Here is a 27,450-nt window from a genome sequence, read left to right as displayed (position 1 = left end):
TTAAGGAGGAAACTAACCCTTGCAGATTCTGCAGTGCCTCTTGCTACAACCTTCCCTCTTTTCCTACTACAAAGCCTCAGGCTTCCTTCTAGATTGACACATCCTGCCCAGTATCCCTACCCAGCATCCTCCTCCTTTTCTGTCCTAACCAATGTTCTGCAGGGCTGCCGGATCAAGGTCCTGAAAGCACAAACACAGCCCCATCACTTTCTTGCACTGCCACTGTCTGTAGCTCACCAGTGTCTACTGAATGATCTATGGTATTCTAGCTCCTAAACTCATACTAAACTGTTTACCCCTTCTTAATCCAATGCTGAAGAAGAAATGGCTTAAAAACACCATCTGCATTTAGTCTTATCTCTCCCTGTTATCATACACTTCCCATACTCCAGGGAAGGCTTGTCACTATCCCTCAAATGCATCCTCCTGTATCTACCTCACCTCCTTTTTTCTACCCCCACTTCTCTATCTCTTAAACCTGTTTCCCCAGCGTTCTATTATCGGAAGCCATAGTGACGGCTAGTACATTCCCTTTGGGAGCCATGCTGTCGATTAGGACCTGTAGCTCCCTGGATGACAAATGTGGGCTTCTTGAGGATTTTCCCCATCTGGAACTCAGGGACAGAGCTCACAGGACAGAGTCCACTATGGGTATCTGAATGTGCAGCTGCACCCCTAAGGAGATGCTGGATTTGTCCTGCTGGTGAAAGTGTAATTTACTGGGAGCACTGATCATTTTGTCCTGGTAAACAGAAGGATATATCAAAAGCCATGTTTGGGGTGGGGGGAAGGGACAAACAAAAAAATTGTGTTAAAAGGACAGCAAGAATGAGGAATGCCGGAACAAGCCAGTCACCAAACACTTGACATGAGCATGTTTAAAGGTCTGGTGTATCTTGCATTCTATTGCACAAAGACCAGGACCAGCAGCTGATAGTGAGAGAGCTTTCACCGAACATAAGGAAGTCATTCCCCCGGCAACAGAACGGGGTCTGCAGAGAATACGAGCATCATATCATGATGATCTAAAGGACAGTTACTGGCCACCGAGATCTCTGTGAGGAAGGATGGGTTGAATCAGATGAGCCCCGTGGTCCTTTATAACTGAGGGTCTCTGGAATCTTCTTGGTTTTTATTGCACAGAGTTCTGCATTTTATACGCTCCACAGCCTTGCTCCAGAGGGAGCACTGTGGTGTTTGGCAGGACTGGGGTCATGGGTCTCTTAGTGGAAGTGTTCACATCCTTCCTGAATGGTGCTGTGTTTGTGTCTAATGACGCAGTGTGGCCAGTGCAGGGTGAGCATCTACACATCTGGTGTTCCCATTAGAGTGACAGACCACCCCATCCCTAACTCCCATGTCACTCTTCAACATCTGCCCTTCCCGCTTTCCGCTCTTCTGCTTCTCTGGGCCTGGCTTCCTGCACACGCAGATTGCGGACACACCTATGCACATTTCCTCCTTATCCAGTTTCCCTCCCTGAAGTCAGAGGAGCATTTTTTTTTCCAGCCACTTCTATATAGCATTTCATTACCCCACTATTCTCTCTCAATTCTGAAATGGCAGTGGGGGAGCGCCATTTCTCTTTATGCCCACCAAACGAACAAAGCTCAGCACTAAAATATTTTCCTTCCGTTGTAACCGAAATGGCTGTTGGCTTCCATCCCAAAAACCAGAAAGACAATTCTACTTAACTGTTTAGAGATTTATACATACCACACTGGAGTAGCCTCTAGGTAGTAACTTTAGATACCCAGCCCAATAATTTTCTTTTATTGGTTTGTGATTTAGATCCTATTTGGAATCCTCTACAATAAGAGCAGCACATTTCATTAACGAAGCTTACTAAACAATAAAGAGAAGTCTGGCTTAGGGCTCCGAGAGCGTCTCAAGTACAGAGAGGAGCCTGCCCTGCTACATTTCTTCTGTAGATGTTACAAGACGAACCTTAGCCCACTAGTGCAGAAATGTTTGGGGAAGCAGGGGTTGCAGCTCTTCTGTAAATGGCCTCACGTTAGGAGAATTTTTCCTACATGGCATATTTTGTCACATGAAAGAACCTCTTAAGATCACCATTTCCTGTTCTGGTGATAAGATCCCTCATGAGAGAGACAAGGATTGACAAGAGCCTTTGCAACAGGAGATTGGAAAGTATAGACTACCTTCTGACCCATACTGGCTGCCTTCCAAACATGAAGATTGTGTGTGTATGTGTGTGTGTGTGTGTGTGTGTGTGTGTGTGTGTGTGAGCCTGCAGGTATACATGCATGTGTCTGTAGGGACATGTGGGAGGAGGTCAGAGGTCAGCATCTGTTATCTTCCTAAGTTGCTCTACATCTTTGATTTTGAGCCATAGTCTCTCATTGAAGCAAGAACTCACATTTGAATTTGTTTGTTTGCTTGTTTGTTTGTAACTTGGGTACCAGGAATCTGAACTTGGGTCTTCCTGGTTGTATTTCAACTTTGTTACCAACAAAGCCATCTTCCCCACTCTAAAGGTTTTTCTCAGGGGATGGAAATGAGAAAATTAAGTGAAAAAAAGAAAGAAAGAAAGAAAGAAAGAGTCATCTTTTCTTTCCAACTGTATACAGAGCAACGGAGGAAAAGGGAATCCTAGCTTGGCAGACAGAAAGCAGATGTGGCCCAGTGCTGGGAACGGGCTCAGCTCATCACCTAAACATCAGGCTGTCACATGGTAGTTGACTCCTCCAGATGTGTGTAATTGTAATGTCTTTCTGTCTTATTCAGGTAAGCTATGCACCACCCCCCTTCACATACAATATTCTATAATCTCCCTGGAAACCTACTGAGGCAGAGGCTACACTCTTCATCTTAAAGATGAGAGAGTGAGACTCAGAAAACTAAGCGTCTTTTCCAACATCTGAGCTAGTGGGGAACACATGGAGCCAATCCCCAGGCAGCGTGATTGTAAAGGAGACATTTTTCTGACCACACCAACCTGCTCCAATTAAGAGAAGTGTTAATTATGTTCTGAGGAGAAGGGGCTTTGTGTCTATGTACCTTCTTTTAGGGGTTATCCTTGAGGATAAACATTAGAGGGAAGAAAGTACCCCAAATATGCTTGTCCCTAAATTACCTTTGTGCCCACAGGGCTGGAGTTTTTCTTGAAGGTTTTTTTTGTTTTTGTTTTTTGTTTTTGTTTTGTTTTGTTTTTTGTTTTTGTTTTTGTTTTTTTTTTTTTGGTCTCAATGACTCTTTCATGGGATAGGGGTCCCTGGCTCTTCCTACTACAGCGAGAGGCACTGGGAATCTTTTGAGTTAAGTCCTCTGTTCTAATAACTGTTCAGCCAAGAGCAGAGTGGGAGGAAATACAAAATGTTATGCTGAGTCTTTGTGAGCAATAGATTTGTCTGAGCTGGTCCCACCCCCATTAGTATGGATTGGATGAGCAGTGGAGTTGGCTTAATAAAATAATTGTTATGCTAACATGACAGCTGGAGTTTGATCCCAGGCCTATGTGAAACAGACAGATGTGGTGGGATGCCTTTGTACTTCCGGTGCTGAGAGACAGAGAAAAGTGGGCCGCTGAAGCTCACTGGCAGGCCAGCCCACCTAGCCTCATCAGTGAACTTCAAGCCAGCTGATAGGTCCTGCTCAATAAACAAGGTAGATGGGACTTAAAGAAAGACAGCAGAGGTTGGTCTTTGGCCTGCACACACATACACACTGATCACACCACACTACACCACTGACCATGACCATGAACACATGCATGCATCCACATGCACACTCAGTGTGAATTGACTATGGAGACATCAGTTCCACAGATGACTACTATGGAACTTGACTCTGTCTCTTGTAGAGAAATGTTCAAAAATATATCCAGGTTTATCTACTGATTCTGCTTCCCAGGAAGAAGGTTCAGTAGCAATGTATGAGGGAAAAAAGAACACTAGTTTGGGGAACATTATCCCCCAAAGCCTCCATATTTGGCTCCAAAAATGGTCCAGATAAATGGTTGTGTGGAATCCATACAAAATTATATAGTCAAAGAAGACAGGGGAAGTCTGTCATCCACAGATTCTGTCTCCATTCTGCCCACTCTTTCTCTCTCTTTCTCCTTTCCCTCCCTCCTCTCTGCCAGTGCTTTTCTTTTTGACTCCTTCCCTGTGCTCTCCCCTTTCTCTCCCTCCCTCCCTCCCTCTTTTGTACCCACCAATGAAATTCTGAATCAACCAACAGTTCCTTTTCTGGAGATCAGTTTCGCTTACACTTGATGCTTTTCCCTTACATGTGAGATTAACATCTCTGCTCGTGTCATCGTGAATCTAAAGGGATCTCTACAGACAGAAGTGACAGAGACATGTGCAATAAGCTGTGTGCCATCATTTGGATGCACATAGTTAATGACACAGGTTTTGGGACATTCCAGAGCACCCTGTAAAGTTCCTAATGTGAGCCATTTGTAACTTCCTGAGACATGATTTAATCCACATGCTGAAATAGCATGTGTGCCTCATGCTAGCAAGAGAGTCTTGCCAACCATCCAATGCATTTTTTGGCCACTACCTATCATTTTACAAGCAAAACTCATGTGAAGTTCTCAAGCTATTGTTTTGTTTTTGTTTTTCCTAAGTGACCTTGCAAAGAAGACATTTAATTTACAAATAACTTTAGTTTGGGGATTTTTAAAGTACTAGAAGCTGTTGATGAGCCATGCATGGCTCAATTATAATTTATGGACTGTTGTAGAGAAAAATTATCCCTTCATTTCTAGACTACAATGTTTATCATTGAGAGTCATGTTACATGTGCCTGATTTCTACCAGGTATTTAATGCCATGCAGACAGTATAGTGCCGTGTGATGTGTTATAAGGCTGCTTTGGGCTGCAGTCCATTTTAACCATGTCATGTGATAGTTACTTCTGGGCAGTTAACTTGGGTTTGAATCTCTCTCTGCCGCCTATGAAGTCGAGACAAACCCTTCACTCTTTCTGTGTCTCCTTTTCCTCATGGCACATTCTAGTTGCCTTCGAATCAAGTCGCTATCAGAATGAAAACAATGCCTGGGCCTTTCTTCATGCTCATAAGACTTTCACGTAAGCCAGAAAAATGTTTCTCTTTCGTCAGGATAGCTCATTTCTCTCTGTTGAATCTACTCAGGTCAGCTTTTAGTTATTGAATTGTGCTGGCTTCTTATTTATTTGGGTTATTGACTGCTTGCCAGATATCTGGTTATCCAGTAATTTTACTCATTCTGTGCAATACTTTTTCATCTCTTTGATGGTGCCCTTTGCTAAATGGAAGCTTTTTAGTTTAAGCCAAGTCCATTGACTTATTTTCACTTTTGTCACCAGGGCCTTGGCATTTTATTTAAAGCCAACAAATTGCTGAAATCCTCATCGGAGAGTTGTTTCCCTACGTTTTCTTCTAAGAGTTCACATGTTAGGTCTTATATTCAAGTCCTGAAACAACTTTAGGATAATTATTGTATGTAGTGTGTGAAGATGGCCCCATTTCATTTTTATTTCAATAGAGAATCCAGTTTTCACTATGCATTTGTTGAGGAGACTGTCCCGTCCCCAGGAGGTGTTCTTGGTACCTTGCTCACAGGTTAGTCAATTGTGTATGGCTGGGTTTGTTTCTGACTGAACCTATTGATATTCAACTTTAATTGTACAATGCAGTCACCACAAGGATCTGTAAGAATTCTTGAGGTGCTCGGGCTGCACCCCCATAACAACACAACCAGACACTGGAGGTCCAGTGCATTCCTTGGCGACTCCAACACGAACTCAGGTTGAGAAGCACTAGTCGGTCCCCTCCTTTTCCCACAGCCACTATTTCCAAACCCCATCTCCTAACTGATGACTCATAAAGGCTTACTCTCCCTAGAACCCGCAGCCTTGTGAGGAGGGTGGCTGGGAAGTTCGGATGGCAAAGAACAGACCTCATTAAAATGTAGGTATAATGAGACCTAAACTTTGATTCACAAACTTCCGGATGGTTCCCCATCTACCCTCTTCATCCTGATCAAAGAGAGAAGAAAAAAAAAAAAAAGCAACCAGGGGCATAGCCACTTGGGAGACCCACACAGATGGGCACAAGCAGCTCTCTGAATACCTGATTGGCAGAGGAATGGGTAGAATTCTGAAGATTAGTCAGACCACATGACTAAAGGCAAGCAAGAAGGGCAAATGCTGAGAGCGTCGTAGTTGAGGTTTCGCACTTAAACCTGCTTTTAATAGGCCTCCAGGTGATTATAAATTCACGGTGGCTTTCTTTTTATTGTGATTGGGGATGGGGCACTATTCTACACTGCTGAAAGAAGACATTGCTATCTATCACAAGAGTGTTTCTCATTTATTTATTTGCATTTAGGATATTGAGGAATTAAAGGAGAAAAAAAAACAACTCTTTGCAAGGAGCATTAATTATATGCCACACAAGGAAGCAATTGTGTCTATGTTATGAAATATTAAATCAAAATGCCTCCCATTCTCACATGTCCCAGAGATAAATACAGCAGTATTTTGAGGCCCCTCTCGGAGCTGTTTTGCCTGCAAATTTATTGTTTTGTCTCTATTTTCAGAAAACCCTGTTTTCTGTGAAGTATAGCACTCTAGGTAGTTTTTAAGGCACAAACTCCTCTAGAGTCGTCTACACTGGTAACAACTCTTATGTAGATGGTACACGAGGGATGAGGTTGATCGGCTCCTTTAAGATGACAAATGGACAGAGAGGGTTATTGTCTTTGATTGCAAGCCTTACATCATCTGTATGTAGGAATAAGAGGGCCATGCTTTATCTTTAGCCATTTTATAAATATTTAAGCCCTTATAGTTGCCTAAAGATATTAAAACATATTTTACAGTAGTCGGAGTATAAATATTATATATAGCACAAGATACCAACGTCGTTTAATGAATTCATAATTTTCAGTTCACATTTATTGGAATGTGTTTTATGTTCCCAAAATCCCATTTAAAAAATAAGATCCCGTTCTCCTCCCTGACAACACAGGCAGCATTGGCCAGCATTTGGGGTGCGGCACCTCAGTCCTGTTGTGAGGAGGCTTCCCCTCAGAAGCTGGGAGACAGGAAGTCAGGCCCTGAGGAAATATTTCCTCTGTCTCTAAGCTTAAAAATATTCATCTAATATTCTTTGAGCAAACACTTTTGGCTTATATAGCATCTCAAAGAGGAAAAGGAGGAACACAATTTTTATTTTTATTTTTATTTTTTTGAGACAGTGTTCTGATGTAGTCCAGGCTGACTTTCAACCACCTGGGCCCTCTCGCCTCCATTTTCCAAGCACTAGGATTTCCAGGCACCTACTTAGCTGAAAGCCAAAACTTTTGTTGTTGTTGCTGCCTCTGTTTCTGGTGGAATTATTTAAAAGACCTGAGGAGGGAAGAGTCAAGATGAAGTTTGGAATTATCCTATCTTCCCTTCCCCCAACTCCCTTTCTAAACAGGAGTAAGAACTGTGGCCACCAGGACACAGTAGTGACTCAAGGTGCTGACTGAGACAAAGGCTCCCCAGTGCATTCCAAATCCTCCTCTCTCACTTAAACGAGCTCCTGGTGGGTTGTGCGTCATTTGGCTTTAGGGTTTTTGTTTGTTTTGTTGTTTTGTTTTCTCTCCTTCGTGCAAGGGAGTGGCATACAGCATATGAATACATCTCTTTCAATTTTCCAGCGAAATATAAAGACTTTCCTCTTTAATATTTTACAAAGTTTCTCTGGCTCCCAGCGGGAGTCCAGGCTGGGTAATGTTTGCTAATTACCAACAACAAAACTAGACATACAAGGCTGGTAAATTACCTGACCCTTTCCATTTTAATGAGACAACAAGGATTTCACCAAGTGATGTTGTTTTGCTGGCTAATGGTGTCAGCAATGTTGTAATTGTGGGTTGAGACGCATTAGCTGAACAGCCACATGTAGAAAGGGCTTTCTCTCAACAAGCCCTTTGGAGACTAACGCCATATTATCATTAAGCCTTTGCTGGTTGCAGGCTGCTAATCACTTACTTTATTATCCTTCGTATCCATTGTCTTTCTTTAATTGCTCTTTAAATTAAAATTAAAAATAGTTTGAAAGCCCTCAATGGCTAGAATAGCGTCTTGATTATGAAGATAACTTCAGGGGCTCATGATGCATGGCCAGGGTTAGGAGAGTCCTACAGCTGTGAGCTGCTGTGCTAGGAGGCCTCGGGGGCCTAATTGTGGCGGTTTCTCTTTCTTCAGCTCGTACTGTTTGTTTAATAAATGGTTATTTATGGCCTTTTCGGCCATTAGAGAAACTTCTAAGAAAGTACATTCTTTTCAAAGGTCTGGGCACTGAGCAAAGGGATAGAGCTGAATAGGGGGGAAAAAAAGTCTAGGCATGAGAGACTGTGACAGCATCCTAGGAGAGCCAGTTCCCAGGTTAGTTCGTTCTGTGGGTGCATACTTTTAAGATTTGGCTTCCTGAAAGAGACCTCAGAGCTGAGAGGGGCTTTAGGGCCATTGCCATAGATGAAGGAAGCATTACAACTACCGTGACTATAACCACGGGGCAGCAGTGAACATACCTTGTTAGAGGGACGAACGCAGGACTTCTGGCGGGAGAGGGACCATGCTCAAGGGATGATCCCGAGAGGTAATAGGATTCTGTGCCCAGGCCTGCAATTTGCCAGCTGCTTGGCTGTCATGGTACAACATGTGTCTCTTGGATGTATGTGTCAGTATATTTGTTGATAGACTCCTAAATACCACTTAAAAAAAAAATGATCAAACCAGCCAACTCCAGTGAGATCTAATTTGGGACTCCTGAGGGGCCAAACCAAGTCCTACAAATGTTCCAGTGTTAAAGGTGGCGCGGTGCTTGTACTCAGACAAGATTTGGAGAATTGCTTCTGTCTCATTTCAAATATAGGAAAATCCAGAATCATCTATGTGTTGAATACCTGTGTGGGTTCCCTAAGAGTTAGAGGCTAACTCGGAACTAAAATTCATGCCTTTACTTTACTCTGTCAGATCAATGATCGATTGTTGGGGAATAATAAGTAGCTAAGAATCATAAGCAGTTAAAGTGGCTTGGAAAGAGCTTAGTCCATAAACCGCTTGCATGTAAGCATGGCAACCTGAGTTCAACCCCTAAAATGCATGTAAAGAAACCAGCCATGGCGGTGAGTGGTTTTTTTATTCTTTTCTTCTTTCTGTCTTTCTTTCTCTTTCTTTCTTCTTTCTTTCTTTCTTTCTTTCTTTCTTTCTTTCTTTCTTTCCTTTCTTCTTTTTCTTTTAATCTTTTCTTCTCTTTCTTTCTTCTTTTCTGTCCTCTTCTGTGTAGTCTTGGCTGTCCTGGACTTTGTAGACATCAATCCGCCTGCCTCTGCCTTCTGAGTGCTGCGATTAAAGGCGTGTACCACCACAGTGGTGAGTGTTTGTAATTCCATCACTGTGGAATTAGAAATAGTGGATCCCCAGGGCTTGCTCTTGGGCAGCCTAGTTTAATTAGTGAATCCGAGGTCAGTGAGAGACCATGTATCACATAAAACAAGGTAGGTGGCATCTTGAAGAAGGACACCTGGAATTGACCCATAGCCTACACACACACACACACACACACACACACACACACACACACACACACACACAGGAAGTTAGTGTTTGGAAGTGCTTAGCATTGTGTTAACGTTTGTTTCTGTTACCATCCCGTTTATAATTTTCATGGCATATTACTATTCCATTTACAGATGAAGAAATTAAGATGCAGAAATTAAACTGTCCTAGCTCACAAAACTAGAAACTGAAAGAGGCCAAGCTCAAGGATCTGTCTGCTAGAGCTCATTTCTGACTGTGGTTTCTGGGCAAGTCTTGTGCCCTACATGGGGCAGAGTCTTGGAGTGGACTCTGAGGATTAAACTAGCACCATGTGGTAAATACTGTGTGCATACAGGCACAACCCTGCTCTTTCAAGATCCAGAACACCAGCTAGACGTCTATCCTCCAGAATAACCACAGATACAGCATATCTTTTAACCTTTAAAAGAAAAAATATTAAATGCTTTCATTTAAAGGACCGTTAAATGCTTGGTGCCTTGGTATCTTTCTTGGCCTACACAAGCTTTCTCTAAGACAGCGGTTCTCACCTTCCTAATGCTACAACCCTTTAATACAGATATTCATGTTGTGGTGACCCCCAGACATAAATTTATTTTGTTGCTACTGCATAATTGGAATGTTGCTCCTGGTACAAATTATAACGTAAATATCTGACATGCAGGATGGTCTTAGGTAACCACTGTGAAAGGGTCATTTGACCCCCAAAGGGTTATGACCCACAGGTTGAGAACTGCTGATCTAGGACCTTCTAGGCTCAGCTGGCGGAGGGTGGTCCGTGACGAGATTCCGCTTTTCTGAGTTATGTGGCCAATCCATTGGCCACCTGGTAAACCCGTCCTTTATTGCTACTTAACTGTCTTTGTGTTTAAGATACAGTTGGTTATTTGAGTTTCCTTGTGTGGTTTTGCTATGCTGGCCTGGCTATTGGTTCACACTAAACAAAACAACTGGGGCCCATTTGGCATTTGGTAGTTTTAAATGTAAAAGGACATTTGAACTACATGACAAATGCTGGGAAACAAATCCTACAGCCTTGTGAACGCAAAGGGACTGTTTATAATGAAAAGGTGGTTACATTTCCAGTCAATCTATCACTTTAATGAGCTCTTTGTATTTCTTTGATTAATGTTCACAAAAGGGGAAGAAAAAAATTGATGTAATGGAAACAAAATGCTATATAATCTTGGCAGCAGGCAGGGGGCGGATTTCTATGTGTTTTATTAGCACCCACGTCACATCACCTTCTTGCAAATGTATATGTCTGCATGTTCCCTGACATAGCAAACCTCCAGTTTACTGGAAATGCAATCTGTCATAAAAGATGAGACCTTGTGTTAGTAGCCAAACATCCTTTGTCCTGTTATGGTGGCAGTGAGGGGAAGAGCTGCTCAGCACAGGAACAAAGAATAACAAAATGGAGAAAAGCCACGCTTGGTCTCTGCCATATTGAAACGAAGGGTCCACTGGATAGAGGGCAACTGAGAGGAGCGGATGGAAGATGCTTGCGCGTGTATAAACATCAGCATGTAGCAAGCACTGTATGATCAGTAGCAATTTGTGCACTTTAAAACGGTGACGAAAGGGGCATTGTGGGATTCAGAAGCAACTCGAAGCCTTCTCAGAGGAAGTCATTGAAAAACTGGTTGGAAAAGGAAGAGAGGGGGCAAGTTTGAAGTGGGTGAGCAAGCCAAGAATCGGGGCATGCCACTCGGCACGTGCAGCCTCCACGGACACCTCCCCTTGTTAGTGTGCACAGAGCGTGGTGGCTTTTCATGAGCTCCCTGCCTCCAGAGAGGACTTGACATAAGCACTCCGTGGCCTCTGCTCAGAGATTTGGTGGCTCGTACGAAAGAGTGGCATGTTGAAACAACCGAGTCCTGGGAAGCTGGAACCTCATCAGCCCATCTTTCATGTCAAGCCTTTTCGCTGTTGTAGCTTTGGTATGGCCAGTTCCTTCTTGGAACTTTTGTCTCTCAGAATGACCTTGTAAATCCTGCAGAGCACCAATTGCCAGGTCAGCGAAGTGATTCCCAGTCCGTAAAGTCCACATACATGCAAGGCTTTGAGATCATGGGGATCCTTTTGCCATTGGTTAATTTATAATTTTTAAATTGTGTTTTATTACGTAAGAGCTCAACACATAATATCTAGGAAGACATGTTATGTTTACAACTTTTCTATGCATATTTGTATGTGTGAATGCGCGCGCGCGCGCGCGTGTGTGTGTGTGTGTGTGTGTGTATACACCCATGTATACATGCATGTGGAAGCCAGAAAGTAACCTCATGTCTCTTCAGACACTGTCCACTGTTAGTTTTTGTTTGTTTGTTTGTTGGTTTGGTTTGGTTTTTGAGACAGAGTTTCTCACTGGCCTGGAACTCTCGAAGAAGGCTAAGCTAGCTGCTTTGTAAGCCCTGGAGATCTGCCCATCTCCAGCACTGGTTTTACAAATGTGTTCTGGGGATTAGAGTCAGTCCTTCTTGTTTCCAAGTCAAACATTTCACTCATTTAACTGATAGAGTCATGACCCTAGCAAAGGATCCTAACTTCACTGCTCAAATATAAGAAATTGGACACACTGTTTCTTCCATAGATAAAAATACCTTTTTTTTTCAAAAAATGGATTATATTTTAGTTTGTAATGCCCTTGAGTGTTTTTCTGTAACACGTCTATTGTATGAGTCCTTAACACAAATGATTTCCTAAAGCTTGACATACATGTGGTTTCCTGTTCAGTGTTATTCAGGAATTGTGAAGGAAGAAACCACGCTACACCATGTAATTAATATAAGGGAATAATTGTTGTTGTACACATATTTTCAAAGCAAATAGCTTGGAACAAATGGCAGGTGCAATTTCAAGTTCTCTGATTCATATTGACAAGGTATGTCTTGTTTTAAAGTTGCAAAACAAATGAGGCAGAAGTTAAAAAAACTCAATAGATAAACTGTAGACAACCACGACACTAAGCAGGCAAATAAAGACTTCCAACAGGGGGGGTGGGAGGCGTTCCTTCAAATCCGTGCTTTCAGTTGTATTGAACAATTGAACAGTGCCTAATTTGCCCTGCTTTTGTCCCACTTTCTTCCCCTTTGCCCTTCCTTCCTCCCCCTCTTTCCCTCCCTCCCTCTGTCCCTCCCTCCCTCAGTACTTCTGTCCTTCCCTCCCTCAGCCCTTTCCTCCCTCTGTCCCTCCCTCCCTCAGTACTTGTGTCCCTCCCTCCCTCTTTCCCTCTCTCCCTCTGTCCCTCCCTCCCTCAGTACTTCTGTCCCCCATCCCTCCATTCCTCCCTCCCTCCTTCCCTCTGTCCCTCCCTCCCTCAGTACTTCTGTCCTTCCCTCCCTCCCTCTTTCCCTCCCTCCCTCAGTCCCTCCCTCCCTCTTTCCCTCCCTCCCTCTGTCCCTCCCTCCCTCTGTCCCTCCCTCCCTCAATACTTCTGTCCTTCCCTCCCTCCCTCCCTCTGTTCCTCCCTCCCTCCCTCAGTACTTCTGTCCTTCCCTCCCTCCCTCTTTCCCTCCCTCTGTCCCTCCCTCCCTCAGTACTTCTGTCCCTCCCTCCCTTCCTCAGCCCCTCCCTCTCTCAGCTCCTCCCTGCCTCAGCCCTTCCCTCCCTCAGTCTCTTCCTTCTTCCCTTCACTGGCCCTTTCAGAAACAAATATTAGCCCATATATTCTCTAACAAGAGAAGACTTCTTAAGGGGTGGCTCTTGACAGTACATTGATTTTATATGTGTGAGATTTCTCTGAGTGCTGAATGGATCCTACAAAGAATACTGGGGGAACGGCTTTAGAGAAGGTTCATTTGATTGGTTGGTTTCATTGGCTGTGCTTTGAATCGGATCCCAGAAGCAAAGTGCAAAAAGGATAAGGCCCTTCATGCAGCGGCGGTGTGTCTCCCAAAGTGCCAATGAAATACAGTTTCTATAAAAATCATCCCATGGAAAAATATCAGTGAGACTCACTATATGTAGAAAGGACTGGGGAAGGGATACTAGCCCAGCTTGTGTGACTATTCACTGCTCATAAACATGTGGGAACTTGACTGAAGAAGCCATATGCTTGTTAGAACAACATGTAACGTGGGCTAGCAAGATGACTCGGTGGTTCAGACAGCTCTCTGTTCTTCCAGAGGGCCAGAGTCTGGTTCTGCCTCACAACTGCCTGCAACTCCAGCTCCAGGAGATCTTATTTTGTCTTCACCTCCTCAGGCACCTGCACACAGGTGGCCTATACTCAGACAGGCACACATATACATAATTAATAATACGTTTTTAAAGAAGAGAAACCGGTGACATATAAACCACTCCATGGGTATCTTCCCCACTTACTGGAGCCTTTGGGTATAATAGGAATACAAATAAAAAAGCTTAAGTAATCAGATGTCAGGGCTCTGTTTATTTATTTTTTTTTTTTTAACCTCTTGACTAATTTTCCTTGTCTCACTCATCCCAAGGTAGACTAGTGAATACTAGTGAATATTGCATCCCCAGTTTACAGGCTTCTGGCTGTGTAGGCTAAGTGTGTATCTGTGTGTCTATGTGCTTGTGTGTGATATCCATGCATCTGTGTGTGTGCATTTGTGTATTGTGTGCATATGTGTGTGTGTTTGAATGAGCTGCATGCATACACATGAATGACTGCATTATGTGCATGTATATGTGTATGTATGTGAGTCTGCATGTATACATGTGCATGTGTGTATTGTGTGTGTGCTATCCATTCATGTAGATGTGCATATTCTTATGTCTGTGCCCCTGAGTGTGGCAGTCAGAGGTTGACGCTAGGTGCCTTTCTTAGTTGCTTTTCATTTTAACGTATGAAGGCAGGGGCTCTCGTGGAATCCGGATCTGACGGATTCTGCCAGTTTGGTTAGTCTGGCTAGCAGCTTTGCCTGGAGGATCCACTGCCTGTGCCCTAAGCACTGTGGTTACAGGTGTACCACATTTTATGTACGCGCTGGGAATCTGAACTCCAATCCTCATGCTTGCATGTCAGAGAATTTTCCCACTGACCCAGCACCCCAGAACCCACCATCAGTGCCCTTAGCATCTTCTCCAGAGGTTCTGAGGGAAGGTAGAGTGACCCTATGCTGGGGAGCATGGGCCTTTGATGATGCCAAGGGGCCCTCTTCTAAGTTTTTATGATGTCAGAGATGTAGCTGGTTCCTGTTTTCACACTGTCCAGAGGGAGAACCAATTTGTACAACTCCATATCTGTATGGCATGGGCAAGCGCTGTAGAGTGGAATCGTCATATGATGAGAGAACTGAAGAGAGCAGATGGATACAGATGCCTCGTGTCTGCCTTAGGTCACCCAGTGGCTGCCTTCATGACCTTGGACCCAAGAGTGTCTCTGACTTGAGTCTCATTTTCTTCATCTGAAGTAGTTGATTTGAGACCCTCCAGAACTCTTGTATCTCTAGCTAGAACAACTGGTCGGACTCACTCCTGGGCAGGGTGATGACTTAGGTCTCCCAGAGTCATCTCTATGGTTTCCAAGCCGAGCTCCATTGCTCTGCTCTGGGCAGGAGAGTTACCAGCCCCAACATATCTACCAAACATAGAGGTTTAGGGCATAACACAGACAGCCATGTAGTCAACACTGGCAGGGGAGTGTCTGCCTTATTTCAGGACCTTGATCTCCAGCTCCCTGTTGGAGGCTGTGGCCATCTGGGTCCACAGACCAGAAAGTGGTCAGTCAGAGTCACCTTTGGGCGTTGTTACCCCAGTAAATGATCTCTTAAATTTTTTCTAAATCACATAAATCCTTGTCATTGGGCTCCAACATTGGACACCGTTGGAAACCTGTGGAAAATACATTTGTCTATCACAAGGCTAGTGTGAGGTTCTTCCCTTCATCAGGATTTTTCTTTTTCCAAAAATCTCTTTTCCAAACCAACCCTATAGGCATGGGTTATTTCTGCCCCTCCAAGTTACAAAGCAATTGCACCTTGCCAACGTGGAGTTTTCGTTACTTGGGCTGCTGATAAATTTGTTGGCATGCACACTGCAGAAATGGCTGCTGTGGCTATTACTGTAGTTGCTCAGGGGAGCTATTCAGATGCCTCATTTATTGGAGCTTAATAGATTAAAAGTCTAAATTGAGTCTCATGATATAAGCCTAATCAAGTTCTAATCTGCATAATTTTCCCATAAGCAGCAATGGGAAATTTGGATAATTGATGTTTCAGCAGTTGCCAATCATGTGTTAAATAGCACTGTTGCATTTACTTATCAAAATATTTTTATTGATCCTCACTTCATCTGACATTTGGCTTGGGGATTTTTTTTTTCTTGCTGGCATTAACAGGAAATCTAATTCATCTCCTAGATGATGTAACACGAGATGTTTCTCTTGATTTTTAACATGTCTTTATAGATCATTTTTAACGGTGATCTTTCCTTTTACAACTTCATATCGAATACCTGTCTCCGCGAACCTCGATGACTGGGCCTAATTTATTCCCCTAGTTTAACGTAGCATATGGATTTCTAACCATCATTTATATGCACACAATAAAAGATAATTTGGCTCACCCTTTGAGCCAATTCCTTTATGTTAAATCCATGGGGGTGGGGAGAGCACTTACCTTCACTTCTCCATCTATTCTAGGGGAGGTGATTGATAGGAATTTCCATCTCCCTCTCTCCCTGGGAAGGCTTGGGGATTTAACTAGGGAAGATTTAGAAAGTGCTTTGCATTTCCCCCATGGAAAAGTACTGTAATAAAGCATTTATTATACACACCGAACTGTGCAGGCTGCTATACCAAAGCCGGTTAAGCCTGACTGCAATGGGGCCCAGTTGTTGCTTGCTATTGTTTAAAAGTGAAAACAGTTAAAAAAAAAAGTTAGACTGACTTGTGTCTCAAACTTGTCTGCCAGGGCTTTGGAGAGTGGGTGGGGAAAAGGGAAGGAGGGGCATATACGTAGCTAGGACGTGGAGCACACAGTTGAGTATCCATTACGCTTGAACTCTTAAGGCAGACTCTCTGGCTGTGGCTCTGGGATCTGTCACTCTCCACTGGGAAACCCCTCAGCAGCTCCTCAACTCTTCTCAGTACTGTTTTCCTTTTCTGAAAATGATAATATTAACTGGTCTCCCAACTCACGTGGTTGTGATGAGAAATAAATGAGGTGGCCACGGGAGCACCTTTGGCCCAGGTCGCTGCACAGTGAGAAGCAAGGGTTGGTTTAGAGGAGCCTGGGAAGTCATTAGGTCCAGATCTGAGGTAAGCCAGCCAGATGTGATACCCTTGGCCATACTGCCTACCCTCCGTATGGGTCACGGTTAGGTTCTCGTTTCCTCTTCAACAAATAAGCATTAGTTTAGGAAGGTCTTGAGCACCTAGGTTATGAGAACACAATTTCTTCTCCCCCTGGTGCTATCTCAGCCTCCTTCCACTATTCTCAGTTACAGGTGTCAGTTTATCTCTGCAGCACCCTTCCCTTTGCTTTGAGCCCTGTAAGTGTGGGACGCTGAGCCATCGTCCTCGTCCAGCGCACTCAGCCCTCATTGCTCCACAGAGTTTGGCTCTAGTCTCCTAGCACAGTAGCATCAGAGATAGCCCCTCTTCACTTTTACCTGGTCTCTCAGAGCAGTAGAAGCCAGCATACATATATACAACAGTAGTAGGGAATAAGTAACTTTTAGAAAACATATTAATGCTACGTTCTTTTCTACTCTTTTTTTTTTTTTAATTCAAGGGAAATTTTATACTTTTTGTGATTATAATTGAATTACAACATTTCTTCCTTGCTTTCCACCCACCAAGCCCATATATATGTATATAACTTGCCTTCAAATTCATGGCCTTTCAAAATATTATATGCACACACACACACATATTCCTAAATACAACCTGTTCAATTGGTAGAATGTTACCTGTAAGTATGTTTTTAGGACTGACCATTTGTCAATGGAAACCAGTTGGTGTGCTCTCCCCTAGAGAGGGCTACTTTTCACATCCCCAGCTTCCTTTAGTTGTCTGTAGTTCTTTATGTAGGAATGAGGCCTCGTGGGCTTTGTCACTATACAGTTTGGCTTGTCCATTGGTGCCATCCTTATTCAGTTCCAGTTTGGGCAGATATGTTGGTAAAACTTCATGGGTGTAGCCTCTGACATTACTAGGAGATACACTCTCGCAGCAAATGCCTTGATCTTCTGGCTCTTAGAGTCTTCCCACACCCCCTCTTCCATAATGCTCCCTGGGCCTTAGGTGTGGGATGAAACTTTTTTTTTTAAATACATAAAAACCTTGGTGATGTTACATTTTCCTGTCTTTATTCCTTGCTCTTGGCAGGAACCATCTATGAACTTGTGTCAAATTATTTTATTCCCAGCCACTCTCACTGAAGTACAATACTCTGAACTTTTCACTAACTGATGCTTCACCTTCCTTTCCTCTCCCTGGTTGAGACCATTTTTTTTGTGTCCAGCCTATGGGACAACCAACATCCAGAGGAAACATACCTGGGTTTCTCTTCTCTTCAAGGTCATTTGGGGGAGTCTGCATCACTCTGGCACTTCACACCATCGTTTTTCTATATTAGGGCCCCAAAGAGGGGAAAAAATAATGTTAGTCCAGCCTCAGTGTTAATAGAACTATATTTCTTAAATATTAGCTTCTTCTTTAAAATGTGGGAGCAGAAAAGTAGCAAAATAGGAAGAGGTGTGGTAGGTCTGAAGTTCTCTTGTAAACACCAGTATCCTGTCCTCGGGTCACATGTGAAGGAGAGGCAGACGTCAGTGGAGCAGTGTCTAGCCACCCATCACAGTGTGTCAGTTGCAGATGCTAATGGAACCAGTTTGGGAGAGGGCAAGGGAATATGAAAGCGATGTGTAAGAGGCCTGGGAGGCAAGCACCCCACTTCCCAATGAAGGTTTCATGCAAAGGAATTGAGTCTTTTCACAGCTGAAAATAGAATCTTTAAATAAGATAAAAATAAAAGGATGCACTGGCTCATTGCAGGCTCTGCACTAAGTACGCCTTTCCCAACGCTGTACAACCTGTATCTCTGCCCGCTTTATGGGTGCTGCTCGTTGAGGAACACACCCATATTTTCTCAAGTCAGCACTGACGATGGATGTCAAAATACAGGCCATGTATTATGCATATAGCGTTACCGATGTAAGGTGTTTACTTGTCAAGTCGAAGAAATTCAAAAACGTCACATCCACTGAATCTGCACAGCTGTCACTTGCAATTTTTCATGCTTCTGAATGCAACTTCTGATGAAAACAGTTTATTTCTTCCCCTTCACAGTTTGAAGGGAAGAAAACAGCTAACATTTAAAATGCACGCTCCTGGTTATGCGGTTGGCTGGAAAACAGACACATTCCAAAGTTTAGGAAGAATGAACGCTAACTCACTCAGCGTGACTTGGTCTGCTTGAGGTGCGATAACATTACAAAAGAACTAAGTGCAAGCAGGGAATGCATACTAAGTAATACTTCTTATTCTTCCTGAAAGTAGAGCAACTGATAGAGTATTTCTATAAAGGAGAACAGAAAATGAGAAAGCCACCTTACATGTCCCTGGCATTTTGTGCTTACGAACCTCCCACAGGGTACGCAATTCTTGAGCAACAGACATTCCCAAATGCCAGAGTCAGCACAGCCTTGTCCCATTGCTATATGGTGACTGTCTACAAAATGTGATCCTATGATCAATTCGGAGTTTCAATTTGGAAACCAAGCCAAGCGTCCTTATTCCTTTAAATCCTTCATCCATTAGTAAACCCATGTAGAAATAAGAAACCAAAGATTTAGGTGTGGTGGCAGATACCTTTAATCCCAGCACTCAGGAGACAGAGGCAGGTGGATCTTTGTAAATTCAAGGTCATCCTGGTCTACATAGTGAGTTCCAGACTAACCATGGCCATATAGTAAAGACCTTATCTCCAAAAATACTTTTTAATTAAATAAAATGAGAATCAAAAACAAACCAAAGCCAGTGATAGCCGAGAGCTGGCAGCTCCAGTCGCTGTGTATTTCAGTTGGAAAATGAATTTCTAACCCATGCAGGCATGATGCAAAAAACTTTCCTGTCTCTGTGTCTTTGCCTGCATCTTTATCTCAGTGGGCCTGCCTGGAGGAAGTCTCACCCTTACTAAAGTTGACATCTCAAATCTTACCTTTTTCAGAAGTCTCGTGGTTTCTTGGTAGTGCTGGGTTAGTTGCCTCAGGAACTCAAGGATAGTTCTATTACTCAGTTCAGACAGTATCAGCAAGCTGCTTTTGTATTCACTGGATGTCCAACCTTCTTGGAAGATGCTGTCATGGGTCTTGGAACTGCAAGCCTGTAAAGCAATGCCCAGGGGCAATCAAAAGAGATGTCTTCCTATGCATTTCTTTTTAAGACCAAGGGACAATTGCTGAAAGCCTTGGAGCAGACTTACCCTCACGTCTCACCAGGCAAAAACACTATGTGAAAGTCCAGACCTAAGTTCTTCACCAAACAGAAGGAGATGCGATCAGCTGGCTTAAGCGAGTAGGCAGGACAAGTGTAGATCATCTGTGGTCACAAGAAGCAAACCGTTTCAGTGGTTTAAATCAGCCAATCGTTCTTTTTCACTGCAAATGTTTTATGGGTCAGGGCAGTCTGAGACAGCTGCCTCGACTCCGTCTCCAAGGTAACTCATGTGTCCGTGTTAGACGTGGTTTGGGAAGAGAAGGGACAAGAGAAAGACAAGACAAAGTCATATAGCCCAAGTGGTGTAGGCTTCTTTGCTCTCTTTTCGTGAGCAAGAACATTTTGCATGTCACCTAGTCCTTCCTATCCAAGGGCAACTAGACACAGTGTTAAATTTGACAGGAGAGGAGATTATATATTGATATGCTCTGGCTTTTTAGGTTGGTATCAGAGTAAGTTAGAATTGTTTCAAGTGTTTTCTTATAATGTCCTAAAAATACAAAACAAAAAAACCAACCAAACAAACAAAAAAACAAAACAAAAACAAAATAACTGCTCAGAGTGTATCCCGTTACTTTGTGAGCTGTCAATAACATGTACCCTGTATTGTGAGGGTTCTGTATATACTGTACTTCTATCATTTCCGGAGTTTCCACTTCTCTGAATTTCTTCCCACTAGGATTCACACCTCCTGGGATGGACAGATCGTCACCTGACAACAGCCCAGTGCATGGGATGCTGCGCCAGCCATCCATCACAACAGGGGTCAACATCCCCATCATCACAGAACTTGGTAGGGGGTCGTTGTCAGCTCAGGGGGGTGGGTGTTGTGTCCTTGAGACCCTGGAAAATATAAGGAGGTTGGCCTGTTCTTTAGCTTTTTAGGCATTATAGGTTGCTATGGGACTTGGGATGGAAGAGCAAAGGTGAGAATAGTTATGGCGGGATATTTGAAGGAGAAAACTGTTCTATCCTTCCTGAGAGGCAAATAGACAGTTTTCCTCCCTTCTGGCTACTGTTTTCAAAGGAGCATGAGGATGACTTTGAAATTGGGGCATCCATTTGGGAAGGGGGAAGAAAAGCGGCAAGGGTTCTCCTGGCAGCTTCTTGCCCTACGTGTGTCTTCTGAGTGCTGTGTTTCAGAAGCTCCCACAGTTGAATCCCTGCCCAGAACCTCAGGTCCAAGCCGATTCCATCTGAGAATGGATCCCCTTTGAGAACTGGGTCAAATGGTTGTTTGCTCTACTATGTAGCATCTCCACTTTGGCCCTGTCTTAGTTGAGATTCTTGCCAAAGGTCATTTTCAATAAATGGCCAAAATATGAATGGGGGGGGGGGGAGTGGGTGTTTAAATGCTGTAATCTGTAGCCAATAGAATCCAACTTCCAGCCTGCCCATGCCGTTCTCTGGTAGCCTGTTCGAAGTCATGAAACTCGTGGACGGCTCCTCCCCCTGAGACAATACAGCCTCTATTGTCTTAGCTTGAGAATGCCTCCTCTGTTGTTCCCTCACTCTTTTCTTTTTCTCTGCACTTTTCCTCCACTCCCTCTCCCTGACCCTTAAATACCTTATCCAATTAGCAAAACCGGGCAAGTTGCCTTTGGTATCAGTCAATCAGGAAAAAAACAGTGGGACGCACATTCTAATGATAACGGAGTTGGGTAAGAAGCATTTGTCTTCCTTGACATCAGTATTTTCTTTTGTTCTGATCTCAGTGTTTCCAACTCTCATTGGCTTCCCCGCCCCTTCATTTCGCTGGCTGTAACAGAAAGGCTACCCCATGGCACTGCTTTGAATGTGTTTTATTTGTGGCTCTGGTTGGAATCGACTGTCTTGTTCTGGCCTTTCTTAATGATTTTTTTCCCCACACAGCATCAGTAAACCTTTGATCACACCCACATGACCTGGCAGGAGCTGCCAAAGCACCTGTGCTCTAATTCATTTTCTGTGGCCCAAGCCTTTCTCACTCTCTCGGTTTAAAATCCCACACGTGCCCCCTCTCCTCAGCCCCTTTCCTATATCTGTCCTCCAACACGCTGTCAGTTTGACTGACATGTCTTCACAGCTCTCAGAGGAAGTCAAAGGAGAAATATAAAAATTTTAAGATAAGAAATCCTAGACAGTGCCTTCCCTCCAGCTGTTTATTTTTCTTTATTCTGACTTTATTTGCCTTTTTCCCCCCCTACTAGGCCCTTTCTTAGAAGTTCTGTTTCTGAAGCCATAAAAAGCAGCTGGTTCCCAGGGGATCTTTTCTTCCTAAAGCCAGATTCCAAGAAGGGTGCGGAACAGGCTGGCGGCCCTCTACTCTGACCCCGGCTCTGCCGGCCCAAAGCCCTCCCTGGGAGCCTCACAGTAGATTTATCTTGAAGATAAAGGCCCCTGGTCATGACTGCATTTGTCAGGCCCTTCCATGGTTCCCCATGACTTGGTTAATAACCCACGAAGGGCACCCATCAGCAGCGGCTCTCAGAACTAGAGATTGATCTTCTCTAAATAGACACAACAAAGGGCTTCTTGGCAGAGACATGGGAGGAGAGGTGGGGAGCACCTGCCTCCACATGACTCACAAATGAAATGAACACTCCATTTTCCTGTCCCCCAAATATATTTCAAAATAAGAGAGCAGGCTTTTAACACAGTAATCTTGCTTGTGAGGTGTCTAGAAACGAAGGAATAAATTGTCCGCCATGCAGCCCTGCCTTGTTCTTGGACAGAGCTATTTATCAGGACAAACTCACTCAGGTCAAGGAGTATCACACTATTTTCTGTTTCCAACAATAGGAAAGGTGTCTTTTTCATGTTTAGCGTTGTTGGCTAAAAGCCTGGGTTTCTCCATCGCTCTTCTTAGAACCATAGGACCATAAAAGACCGAGGGAGCCCATGTGACCCAGACTACTGTTTAGAAAAGTCATCCAAACGGCTCCACAACAGATACCTACAGCAGCTTTCCCAAAGCACCCATGCCAAGAATTTCTTTTTTTGTTTGGCATCCATGTGCTATTGACAGGCTAGAATACCCTAGTTGTTGACTAGTGGAAAGAGAAAGCAGAAAGCTTGGGGCTTCAGATACAAGGCACAGTTTGGTTTTTAGGTCCCTGACACTCTACCATGCAGATTTTTTTCCCTCATGGTTAGAGTTCAGGCCACTTCTTCCTTCTACTTTTAAGGCTAGTTTCTCTGGTAGCTACACCCCTATCCTTAGACCACCCCCTTCTCCGACTTCACCCCTGCAAATATTCACTATTTGTCACCTGCCCTGGGACATGTGCTCTGTTACATCACTCCAGCCATATGCCCCTTAAACGATACAGAGACTGGATGAGGGAGATCTGCATGGGGTAAAGTGCTTGCAGTGCCATCCCAAGGACCTGAGTGCTGATTCCCAGCATGCACATCCAAGCTGAGCATGGCAGTGCACATCTTGTAATTCCAGCCCTTGGTGACATAGCTGGAAGGATCCCTGAGGCTTGCTGGCCATGTAGTCTAGCTGAATTTGTAAGCTCCAGATTCAGTTGAGAGAGCCGTGCCTCCGAAAATAATGCAGGAAGTAGTTGAGGAAGACAACTATGTTAACCTTTACCTTCCATATACACACACACATGAATACGTACATGCATGAACACATACATACAGGAATACATATACACATGAACACACACAAAGACAGAGGCAACGAAGGCCAATACATTTTTAGACTGTAGAATATTCCAGTCTTCATCCATCCCAATACGCCCATGACAAAGGCTCCTAAAGTTTCCATGAAAAAGAACTTTGTTTGAGTCTATTTAACACACTATTTTCCAACTGTATCTGATGACATACATTGTGGGGCAATGTCTTTTTACATCTTATTTCCTATGTAGTTGCTATTCTGGGAAATGGGCAGGGGGACAACTATTATCTTTCTAAGACTGGGGATCCCAGGTCCACAGTGAGAAGCTCTTGCTTTGACTTCTCTCAGTAGCCTACACCCTTAGATCACTGCGTATCCAGAGTTGTTTCTTCTACTCGGGGCCGCACAAGCGTGACACCATCTCATCCCTACTCCTCACACAGAAAGAAAGACACTGTCCCAGTTAAAATGATGGTGCAAAGCACCATCAGATGCTGTTGTCAACGAATAAAGTCATATCCTAATGCATGTGGTTTTTCTGATCCCCAGAGTAGAAATACTGTGACCTTTACAATGTACTTTTAGAATATCAAAAGACAGCCGTACATATTTGGGGTTTAGTTAGTTGATACAGAGTGCTTGCTTAGCATCAACAAAGCCCTGGGTTCAATCCCTAGCACTTCATAAATTGGGCGTGGTAGTCAACACCCATAATTCCTGCACTGCAGAGGTAGCAGGGAAGGAGCAGAAGGTTGGCCTAAACCTCCACTACATAGTGAGTGTGAAGCCAACCTAGGATATATGAGACAGAGTTGAGGGGACGGAGGGAGGGAGGGAGGGAGGGAGGGAGGGAGGGAGGGAGGGAAGGAGGGAGGGAGGGAGGGAGGAAGGGAGGGAAGGAGGGAGGGAGATAGAGACAGACAAAAGACAAGGCAAAATTATGACAAACCTGGTTTTTAAATTTTCGAAGAAATATTTATTAATTTATTCTGTGTATGAGTATTTGCAGCATGTCGGGTTCCCTGGAGCTAGGAAGCTAACACAGGTTCTTTGCAGGAACGGCAAGAGTTCTTAATTGTGGAGCCATCTCTCACTGCCTGGTTTAGAAATTTTAAGCTGCTTTATTTATAATTCTAGAGTAGGGAAGGGACCAATAGCAATAGGGCTCTTCATATTTGGTCCACTATGAGAGCAGGATGTATCTCCAAAGAAAAGGAAGTAAAGTGTAAGATAGGAGAATGCTGCACAGAGGCAGCCTGGCTGTGCTACAGGCAGAGCCCGTCTTATTTGAATCTAGTTTGGACACTAAACCACTAGTGATTGGCTGATCTCAAGCTTCCTATTAACACAAGAATGCTATTACATTTCCACATGGAGTTCAGGACATACAGAGACACTTTCAGTCAAACATGAAATAGGTATGGAGGCTGCTTAGGGCCTATCATAAGTCAACTTAACAGGCCCATTTGCAGGCTTCATAAGTAAACCTTTAGCGTTTCTGAGAGGAGAAGAGAGAGAGGCTGGGCATTCCTATAACATAATGGATTGAGAGACAATTGGGACCCCAGCCCCCCGTTTATCCAGTGCACGTCATGCCCTGCGTCCTGGATCAAACTCATCAAGTCTAGTCTCCTGGAGTCTCTGAGCTACCTCTTGTGAGAGTGTATACTTTCTCCATTGTACACTGAGACTAACTTAGCTGTGGGACCATTTGCCAAAGAAGTTGGTGACAGAACTGACTGGAGACTTTTGCCCACTATTGTGCAATTCACTTCGCTACTGAGACAACTGGGACCCAAATGTGATCAAATTTGGAAAAATTACAGCAAAGCTTTCCCTCCGTTAGAGTCATTCTCCAGGGAGAAGATGATGCCATTTGAAAATAATTCCACACCTAGCCTTTTATCCTATTATCATTTATTCTAACTCATGCAATAAACAAAAGGGACTTTTTAAATTGTTGTCTTTTAAAGGAAAGTTGTCAAGAAAGTTCCTTTAAAAAATTAAAACAATAACTCCAGGAAAGAGAATTAGCTGCAGATAGATTCAAAGGAAACCTCATCTCTTCTCTTCCTAAAACTACCTTAATTATTCCAGAAATCACACTTCTCCCCAACTCTCCACACTTCACCTTATTGCCTGCTCAAGCCAAGATAGGAATAAAAGTTAATTCATCACTTAATTTTTTATAAGTTAAAGAAATCCGAGGGACACAAGTCGTTAGTCTGTGGATGTATGCAGGAAGAGCCCTTGGGGGCTTTTCAGAGGACAGTAAAGGAAGGTGTCTCACCATCGCCACGTCTTCTAGGACACAAAGAAGACAAAGCTGTTCAGAAGGGGGAAAGAGAGCAGAGGGAGATTTGCAGAGAAAGTCTGAAAACATCAGGAGGCATCCAGGATCCATTCCTGAGTGTCCAGTAGAACCTTTAGGTATGGGACTGGGTTCAGAGGCCAGGCAGGCCAGGTGCTACCCAGGCCCATCCTTGGGGCGAACTGTGGGTCCTGCCTGAGGTTGAATTCCTTCCCACTTGCCCTTGCTGTGTTTCTGGTCCATTGCTTTTCCTTCTAACTGAGCTGCTTTCTTTTCTTTGCGCCTAACTTTACCATCCCAGCATGGCTACTCATCATCAAATTATGTCCATCTCGCAAAGGACTTGGCTGCCCAAAAAAAAAAAAAAAAAAAAAAATGCCCTAGAGGGTTTCTGGCCATGAGTCTAAAACTGCCACAAAGGACTGGTCAACACTATCAACTTGCCAGTCCTTAGCAGTTGCCAGAGAGCAAACATGGTTGACCTCATTGCTTTCCAAGTCTTAGAAGTTAAAGCAATCCTGGAGGAGCAGGCCCTTGTGTGCCAGAGCTGGCCAACACCAAGGGCCATGAACAGCTTCTGCCATGCTTTTTTCTTCTGCAGTAACTTCAGTGTCTCTCAGCCAGTCACTTACCCGTGTATAGTCTTCAGTGCTAATTCTTATTTTATGCCTTTTCCAGTGAACGATACTAATGTTCAGTTTTTGGACCAAGACGATGACGATGACCCTGACACAGAGCTGTACCTCACGCAGCCCTTTGCATGTGGGACAGCATTCGCCGTCAGCGTCCTGGACTCACTCATGAGTGCGGTGAGTTGCCTAGCTTCTTTCTCTCCACTCAAGTGGTGGCATGAGCACCCACAGGCCATCTCCAAAGTAGGAGGAGACACTGGAAAGAGCTTGAACTGTGCATGGTAAAGAGCAGACATTCGTAAACCTTTCTCTCTAGAAAAGGCACCAATATTTATCAATCAGCCAAGTAAATGATTATAAATTCCCCAACATGCAGGGAAGACAGGGAAAGCTATGGCCTGCTTTGGAAGATAAGAGGAACACTCCTTAAGGAAATAAATATCTCATACCAAGATGTGAGCCTCTCCCAGGGAAGACAATGGAAGCAGAGCCATGGTGAGGAAGGGGCAGGGAGGCCATAGAAAGCCATGTTTGTGGTTTGAGTCCACTTCATGCTGTAGAGTGATGTGGGCAGGTTCACGTCTGAAAGCAGTTGCCTTGTCTGCTAGAGATGGCTTGGGCAGGCAAGGTTGGGGCTGGTGTCCATGTCAGCATCTCTTCTTGCTGGAAGGATGGCAGTGCTGATATGAACGCAGGCAGGTGGGTGGGGTTAAGTATTCATGGATAAAACTGGGAGCATTTGGGGACAGCCTGAATGTGAACAGAAAGTAGGAATGACAGTGTGCCACGGGTCACACCAAAGTCCCTACCTGTCTCTAAAAGAGTTATACTTTGGTGAGGAGCAGGAACAGACATATGGCTCTTCCCTGTTGAAGGGCAGGGGCAGAATGATGCTAACGGAAAGGAGCTGTTG

General features: G+C 43.9%; 1 protein-coding gene across 12 annotated transcripts in view; it reads left to right on the top strand.

Annotated features, from left to right (window-relative positions):
- Nucleotides 1–27,450, top strand: part of Kcnma1 (potassium calcium-activated channel subfamily M alpha 1) — a 699,737-nt gene that overhangs the window by 642,696 nt on the left and 29,591 nt on the right. For 7 of the 12 annotated variants that reach the window (XM_051142922.1, XM_051142921.1, XM_051142919.1 and 4 more), the window contains 2 exons: nucleotides 20,661–20,774; nucleotides 26,584–26,714. In XM_051142922.1, the coding sequence (XP_050998879.1) occupies nucleotides 20,661–20,774; nucleotides 26,584–26,714 (245 nt within the window). Of the gene's footprint in view, nucleotides 1–20,660; nucleotides 20,775–21,561; nucleotides 21,643–26,583; nucleotides 26,715–27,450 lie in introns of all 12 variants that reach the window. The other 5 variants (XM_051142911.1, XM_051142912.1, XM_051142920.1 and 2 more) reach the window with 1 other exon arrangement.

Source organism: Acomys russatus, chromosome 3 (assembly GCF_903995435.1).
Source record: "Acomys russatus chromosome 3, mAcoRus1.1, whole genome shotgun sequence".
In the NCBI taxonomy this organism is placed as follows: domain Eukaryota; kingdom Metazoa; phylum Chordata; class Mammalia; order Rodentia; family Muridae; genus Acomys; species Acomys russatus.
This window is presented reverse-complemented; position numbering and strand designations above follow the sequence as displayed.